Here is an 8,712-nt window from a genome sequence, read left to right as displayed (position 1 = left end):
AGGTGGTCGTGGAGGACCAGGAGGAGGAGGAGGAGGGGAAGGAGGCGGGGGTGCAGAAGCTGAAGTCGTCGGACAAGCGGCGTTGGCGACAGGGGAGAAGCAGGCGTCAGGCGTTGGGTCCGCACTGTGAGCGCGCAGAGCCTGCTGGCTGGACCAGCGTGGGAACGCGGCTGGCCGGCTGTGGACGGCGTCCTCAGCATAATGGTCCGGCTCCTCTTGGTTTTCTTCCCAGCTATCTTTTTGGAGATGTCCCTTCTCCCCAGAGGCCCTGGCAGGAAACTGTTGCTGGCAGGAGCCTCGTCTCAGCGCTCAGTGGCCAGAATGGACGGAGATGTCATCATTGGAGCCCTCTTTTCAGTCCACCACCAGCCTCCGGCCGAGAAGGTCCCAGAGAGGAAGTGTGGGGAGATCAGGGAGCAGTATGGCATCCAGAGGGTGGAGGCCATGTTCCACACGTTGGATAAGATCAACGCGGACCCGGTCCTTCTGCCCAACATCACCCTGGGCAGTGAGATCCGAGATTCCTGCTGGCACTCCTCTGTGGCTCTGGAGCAGAGCATTGAGTTCATCAGGGACTCTCTGATTTCCATTCGAGACGAGAAGGACGGGCTCAACCGGTGCCTGCCTGACAGCCAGACCCTCCCCCCAGGCAGGACTAAGAAGCCCATTGCCGGCGTGATCGGCCCGGGCTCCAGCTCCGTAGCCATTCAAGTGCAGAACCTGCTCCAGCTCTTCAACATCCCCCAGATCGCATATTCCGCTACAAGCATCGACCTGAGTGACAAAACTTTGTACAAATACTTCCTGAGGGTTGTCCCTTCTGACACTTTGCAGGCAAGGGCGATGCTTGACATAGTCAAGCGTTACAATTGGACCTATGTCTCCGCGGTCCACACGGAAGGTAGGCATTGCATTTGGGGAAGAAAAGTGCACAGAAAGCCAGGGCATTGCTTGATGTGCGCTTGGGATCACAGTGTTGTTTCCTGTTTATTTCTAGCACCGTGGGAAGAGCCTTTACCCTTCTCCGTACATGCCCATCCAGGCATTGCCTTGCATCCTCATCCTCCTATAATTATAGTGTAGGAAAACTGTCCCATGGTGTTTCTGGGGGTAGCAGGAACCAAAAAGGCACCAAACTCTCCATGAACAGTGCCCAGTTGTAGTTTTTGGACTTACATATTTGTTTGTCCTCATATTCTGAGTTTGTGTTTATTTGCCCAAGATGTTATACTACCCTTAAGTGACTGGCTATGATTTTCCAAGCTTAATAGACTAATCCAATGTGAGCACTTAGAGAAACAAAAAACAAAAACCAAAAAGCAAACTGCTGTCCCCCAAAAGTGGACTTGAAAGCTTTATCTTGTCATGAACAGCTGAAGGTGCTTCTTTGTTCTGGTGTGCCCCCTCCTTACACATTTATAACTTACCTGTAAATATTGGATTAATGCAGTCATCTCCCTCAATATATCAGAAACTTATGTTTTAAATTCTGGGGTACCTTAGATACAAAGGAAAAGTAAATAATTTAAATAGTTTATTATTTTTTCCTACTTAATAAGTTAAAATTGTCCATATGCCCTCACTCTCCCGAAGAATTATCTTGTCTTATGAGCACTAGCACTGATGACCTCTTGGATTTGAATTTTGGTTTCTAGTTTGTTTGCTTTCTAACACAATGACTTTGCTTATTAGAATTTAAAGTTAGACAAATTATAAATTACTAATAAAATGATAGTAGATATCATGTTTAAAATAACTTTTAAAAGTGAAATAGATTATACCTGAGGTTAAAAACTTTGATTTATACAGTCTTACAGACATGCATTCTCAAATAATTTATTATATATAGATTTTCTTTACTCTTCTCATCTTATCCTATACTGATTGTTGGATAAAATGAAACTTTTGAGTCATCTACTTTTAACTCCCTCAGGTTTATAGAGAAATTGAGACCCAGGTTACGAATTAATGTCCAGGACAGTTCACGTGTATATGCTGGCATATGGAAGAGAATCTTGAAGGTATTGCTGCATTTATATTTCTTAATATCAAATTATTAACAGAAAGGCCATAGGTATGACTTCATGTTATTTTAACAGTTACACAGTATTCAGTTACTGATGTGAAGTCTGATACAGAAATTAAGAAGCATTCTTACTGAAATGGTGATATGGTTATGTTAATGAAAACTGATGCTTTAACTTTAAAGGGAGCAGAGTTTTTAGGACAAACAAAAATTGTGTAGAAATTTCAGACTTTGATTTTGGAGGAAAAAAAAAAACACCTTCCTGTTGCAGTGTTGTGAGTTCTAAAAACTGAATCCTATTTCTGAATCTTGATTTTTCATAGTGAACTGCCTGCCTCTTTTTCAACAAAATCACATATTACTCTTTTAAGACACAGATTTAAGTTCAGATTTTAACTCCTTACATTTTTATGGTTAATGTTAATTTCCTACATTTTTTTGTTTAGTATAGATTCCTTCAGTGCTTAGATGGACCATCTTGAAAGCCCAAGTTAAAAATGTGTTAATTATCAGCATTAGAACGATCTCTCTAAAAGGGAATGGCAAAAAGTAGATTGAATGTGATTTATTTAATTATTTAATAGTTCTCCCCCAAATGAGCTAGGTAATTGATCATAGATATTAGAAGTGTAAATACCTCCTCCAAGAAGAAGTAATACATCATTTTTACAAGGTAGTTTTATTTTCTGTATTTTATTATGTCATTTTATTTTGGGGGTGGAGAGGAGTGGAGAAAAGATTCCCCCTCCCCCCTTCAATATGTTTTCCAGTTGCATCCTTTTGCTAAAAATAATTGCTAATAGCGCTTTCTGACAACTAGAGTTGTCTTTTTGGAAAATTAATTGGACTTGTGTTTACAAATTATGTTGAGGAAGGGCTGATATTAAAATTCCACCCTTGTGTTAGTTTGGATTACTTTGTTCCCTTTCTGCCTTCTGACTTGGGTTGTAAGGCAAGGATAATGTCTGATAGCATTATAATAGTTGATTACAGACTAGATTGTGTTCATCGAACAGCATTAGAGCTAACTTTGGTGTCTATTTTATTACCAAGAAATGATGCCATTCACCTTGCCTTTTATATATATCTTATTTCTTCTCAAAGAGAATTTGTTTCCTCTCTTATTAGATATAATTCTGTGGAAGCTAAATTGCTTTTATTTTCTTCTATCTGCAAAGAAATATAACAGTGTCCTTTGTATAAGCTCCAACTGAAAATTTATTTTTTCTGAGGTTCTGCCCTCCTGCTTCTCAGGGACCCATAGTGTACTGGCCTGCAGGCACTTTCTTGCATCATCTAGTAATTTTCCTGTCTTCAGACTGATGGGGTCACCTACTGGTGACAGTTCCCTGTCAAAAAGCAGCTAAGACCACATATCAGTGTTGTCTCTGCCATCTGGGCACTATTCAGGAAGGAAGCTAGATTGTCTGGATATTAGCAATTTGGAGTTTAGAAATTCTTCTAAATTTCTAAATTCAGGACCTCCAGTGACCTTCACCTCTCCTTTCCAAATTAGCCATTCTCTAGTCAGTTTATCATCACAATTTCTTTTATTAGAAGTTAGCCTAGTATAGTTAACATTAAAAGTAATAGGTGACTAGATTAGCATACCTTCATTTCTATGGTTAATATTGCTTGACTTTAAAACCATAGATGGAGCATCCTATTCTTTCTAAAGTTTTATATCCCTTTATTATTTTACTTTATATTGAAGTTAAGCTTGGAGGTGTTTTCTGGTTTTGTTTTAATCAGTTAGAATTCAGTTGTTATATTCTTTTACATACTTTTCAATCTTCTACCACGTCATTTGTGCCACACTTGTCCTCTTGTCATAACTGTCAGTTTACCTGACATAAAAAGAGGATCAGTTCACATGAAGTTACCAGCAACAGGCTCTCCAGAAGATTTTTCAGGATTATTTCCTGAGAGGAATATTGAATTAGGATCTGTCAAAGGGAGGGTACTGAAGCAACAGAGCCTTGTCCACAAAGAAAAATTGAGTGCACTTTGGAGCAAGCTGCTCACCTGGCATGTGTCTTTAAATATGCTAATCATAGAATACAAAAATAGCCTACTTCTGTGAAGAATATCTCGGCCAAGGACATTGTATTCCATCCTTCTGGTAAAATGTAGATTCTCCATCAAAAAAACAAATTTATCATTTCAAAAAATTGTAGAAAACAATACTTAAAAAATAATTCTAGTTGATTAAATCAAAGCTTTGGATGAGTCCAAAAAGAATATTCTTTGAGTTTGTAGCTTCAAAAAGTTAAGTTTTGGGGTTGAATACATTTTCATTTGTTTTAAACCTTTCTCTCTTAATATTTTGTCTCATAGTGTCAGAGGAGTATGTGATAAGGGATTTAGTGATGCTGCTGTACGCTTTTGTTTACAGTTATGTTTTCATTGTGGTGCACCTTTTTTTTGGACATTTGCTTACACTTTACATGAGATTGGCCTTCTTTGGCTTCTCTTTTTCTTTTTAGAAGCTTTGCTCTATTTGATATAAAACACTCTAAAAGTCTAAAGGCATCAGAGGAAAATCCTCCTAAATCATAAGAACATCACTTAACTATTACTATAGCTAATGCAATTACATATAAGAATTTTATTTCTACTAAATATCATATTTTTCTATATATGCACCAGCAACTTTCTTTATACCTTTCTTATCTCGATTCCAAACTATTTTCACAGTAAGTCACCTTAATAAATGTTCTGTTTTATCACAATATAAGGAGTAGAATGTCTTGAAAGGTTATTTAGGCCAACCAGTTAAAGATGCTTAAAACACCATTATTACATCTTTGCCCAGAAGTCGTTCCCATATGCTCTAAGTCTCCTAATTGTGATTAGGATTTCTAATGAGAGTTGGAGAATATACAACTTAAATTCAGAGGCAGAATTTCACCTATTAGTCAATTTTTCTATTTAACGACCTGACTCCCTGAAGTTTCTATCGACTACTGGGGATCATCCAAGCAATTCAAATTTCTCTTCCATGTGATATTTATTATCAATGAACTCTCTCTCTTTTATGCTATACCTCACCAGTTCCTTCACCCATATATTCTAATTTTTAGTTCCCTTATAGTCACAGATAACTCAAGTAGATCTTAGATCTTACATAAGTTATTATCCAAAAGTCTTTTTAAAAATATGAGCTGATACTAGGCTACATCTCCTTTCTTTTATACTTGGTAATTTTTAATATTGTTATTATTATTCTAAGAGTAAGACTTTGTTTTTTGTTTACTTTTAAATGTAGAATATTTAGCTTAAATCTGCCTTATCTATAAGTTATGGGACTTTGATTATTTAATTCATCTTAGCATCCTAGCTTTGTGTCCTCAAGATTTGACTAGATATGATAAAACTGAGTAAGAGAGAGTCAAGTGTAAATTCCCATAGCCCATTACCAGCAAACTACTAATCTGGGTGGTCACTCAGCCTGTTATGAATTTCCTTGACAGTAAGTTTTTTCATTACATACTATACCACTTTATAGATAAATAAATAAGTAGCATAAAAGTAGAAAAAATCATCACAGCACATTTACAATTCTAATAAAAAATTTACTATCCCAAAAACTGTTTAGAAGAAATTTGAAGACTTGGTCTCAGTTACTAAGTTCTTTACACTCTAAAGGGATTATAGTTTGAGCACATGTAAAATGAGTAAAAACAAATTATTACAGTATAGACATTTAGAAACATGAGTTTATATGTGTTTAGGGAACACTGAAAGAAAATATTGGTGAGTGTAATTAGCCAGAAAAAAGCTGGAGAAAAGGGAATTTTGATTAGTTTTTTAATATGGCATTTGTCAAAGATAAAAGCAGTAGTAAGAATGTCCCCATGGGGAATAAAATAAGCAGGTCTTCTTGGCTGGAGTGGAGAGTGTGGGCCGGGAACTAATAATAAAGATAGGAACTCAAATGTGGGTTCTTATATTCTGTGATTCCATGACTGTTTATCTATATGAAGGACAAATAATGGAGAATCTTGAAGCATGAGCCAAAGAGTTTTGATTTCAAGAAAGAAATGTCAAAGCAGAGTTTGATATGATTCAAAGATAATTAACAGAAAGTGAATTCTTACTGAAATGTGTAGGGAAGCTGCATTGGATGGGGAGGGAGAAAACTAGCCATGAAAGTTTATGTTTGTAGAATTCTAGGTACTAGGCTGTTAAAATAATTAGGAAGAATAAAAGTACTTCAAAGGAATACTTTATAGGAGAATTCGATGTGCCAAAGAGTTAGAGACAAAGAGTCAAAGATATATTCAGTTTTGCAATCCTGAAGGACCAGGAGAATTTTGGTGTAATTAACAGGCCTGCAATAAGTAGGTTTTAAAATCACAATTCTTTATGTTTAAACAACATGGACTTAGATTTAATATGTTCAACTTGCTGTGAACTTTGGCCAAGAGCACATACATTACTAGCAAGAGTGGGTGTCTGGACAGAATAAATCCAGGCACAGTCATAAGTTACCCTATTTGTGATTTAAAAACAGTGTTCGCATCCTACCTTGTTTACCAAGAACCTTGATTCTCTTGACTGACTAACCTGGGTACTTGATAGTTGACTTCTTTAAACTCCAACCTTTTACACTTTAAACATGTTACAAGGTAGTCTTTGCAAATTATATTATATAGTTCCCTGGCATTTTTTAAAGAGAGTGCTGAATTTAATAGGAACTTTTCTTGAATATACGAAGTAATCGTTGTGAATGTCAACTGTTACTTATGCTGGGATACAGTGGTAATCTTGAAGCCTGTTGAAAAACATAAAGCCACTCACTCTTATCAAAAATGGCCCAGATTGTCATACTTTTGAGTTTCTGTCTTTGTTATTTTTTTCTATATTGACTAGACTTATTAAGCCATTTTCTAAGTTAGTTAATCAGTATTTAGTTAACAGGTTCTATGTACAAAGGATTAACGTGAAATACAAAGATGAAAAAACGAGACACCTTTATTATTTTGAGAAATCTTGAACTCTTCTTGATTCTTCTGCCATACCATCAATCACCCTGTGACTTCATTTGCTTTGGAACAAAGTTTACAAGCAGCTAGTCTGCATAGGGTAGATGGTGATGGCAACTTCTATTCTGTGTTTCTATCATGTGGCTTTGCAGTTGCCATTCCTCTTTAAACACTACAATTTTTTCTCCTGGTGGTCTATGGAGCTAATATATAATGATGGCTTTATGGATTTTTAATAACTTTCTGGGAGGTGGCTGGAGTGGTGTCATCATAAAGAAGTTTGTCAGAAGCCATATTTTCAGCAAAGACCACAGAGGGCTGGGAAACCGTGGCTGAGGACACAATAGTTTAGTAAGCACCTGCAATCACTGAAAAAATCAGCTCATAGTGCATGCTGTTCTGACATTATTTTGGAAGCAACATCTCAGTAGGAGAGGTTGTCAGTTTTCAGAGAAGCTGTAGTTGAAAATCGGAGTCAGGCTGAGACATAAAGTCTTGTCAAAATGATGTAGCTGTCTTAGCCATCAAAGAGCTATCATTAGATTTTAAACTTATGTAGAAATATTTATGTACTTTATGTGTGCAAGTTCTACTAATTTTCATGCTTAATTGTCTTCTATAAATGTCTACATTTTTAATTTTCATGAAAAATTATAATTTAAATTTTCTTCAGTCTCATGGGAAGTTTTGCTTTCTTAAACTTAAGGCATTGTGGTACCAAATACCAGCATTAATGTTTTTATGAAGAGTATTGGCTCAAGCAGAAACTTGGTGATCAGAAATGATCATTTATCAATTTTATGATTGTCTATTTTAGTTACTTCATGGCCAACAAATTGAAGATTCAAGGCAATATCTAAATGATTCAGATAAAAGCCTTAATTGGCAATTGAAGAACAAGGAGATTTTGGGGAGCATTTCTTTTTTTGCCAAGTAACTTATTTTGCTTTCTAATGAAGACATGACCATTTATTCATTGATAAATTCATGCATCTGCTATGTATCAGACATTGGTCTTGGCACTAGGAACACATAAATTAAAATAATATTAATAGTTATTATTATTTCATTACTGTTATTATTATTGTCCTCAAGGGTCCTATAGTCTGTTGGAAGAGACGTAGAAATATATAGGTAGTTAAAGGCTTATGGGTTACAGAAAGTACATTTAATCACTTGAAAGAATAAATGCATAAAAGACTATGGGAAATAATATACATTCATCTCCGTTTTATTTATAAAATGGGAATGATAATCACTACCATGTTATTTACTCACAGCAGTGTTTCAGAGAACAAGGAAACAGTATGTATAACTAGCTTTCATTTGCTTTTGTTAAACTGCCATCAGTTAGCCCTTCTTAGCTGATGAAAGTTGAACACGTGCATGAAATCAGTTAATAAGGTGAAGACTTTTGAATCTAAAACTTAGTAACATAAAATAAAAATGCAATTCATGGTTAAGATAAAAGTTCAGCTTGTGCTATAGGTTTCATGTTGCAAATGAGAAAACAAAGGCCTGGGGAAATAAAATGACCTACCTAAGACCATAACATTCATTAGTAACAAAGCCAGGACTTATTCAAATTTGCGTTAGATACTTTCCTAACCCAAGGATCTATTGATTGTTTATTTTTATTTAATTTTAGTTTTTTTACATCTTTATTGGAGTATAATTGCTTTACAATGGTGTGTTAGT

The 8,712-nt window shown here is 36.0% G+C and overlaps 1 protein-coding gene across 2 annotated transcripts in view; it reads left to right on the top strand.

The window, feature by feature from the left end:
* The first annotated feature begins 201 nt into the window (after window positions 1-201).
* GRM1 (glutamate metabotropic receptor 1) overlaps window positions 202-8,712 on the top strand; it is a 356,991-nt gene continuing 348,480 nt past the window's right edge. For both annotated transcript variants that reach the window (XM_065888534.1, XM_065888535.1), the window contains exon 1: window positions 202-901. In XM_065888534.1, the coding sequence (XP_065744606.1) occupies window positions 202-901 (700 nt within the window). The remainder of the gene's footprint in view (window positions 902-8,712) is intronic.

Source organism: Phocoena phocoena, chromosome 12, assembly GCF_963924675.1.
Source record: "Phocoena phocoena chromosome 12, mPhoPho1.1, whole genome shotgun sequence".
In the NCBI taxonomy this organism is placed as follows: Eukaryota; Metazoa; Chordata; class Mammalia; order Artiodactyla; family Phocoenidae; genus Phocoena; species Phocoena phocoena.
This window is presented reverse-complemented; position numbering and strand designations above follow the sequence as displayed.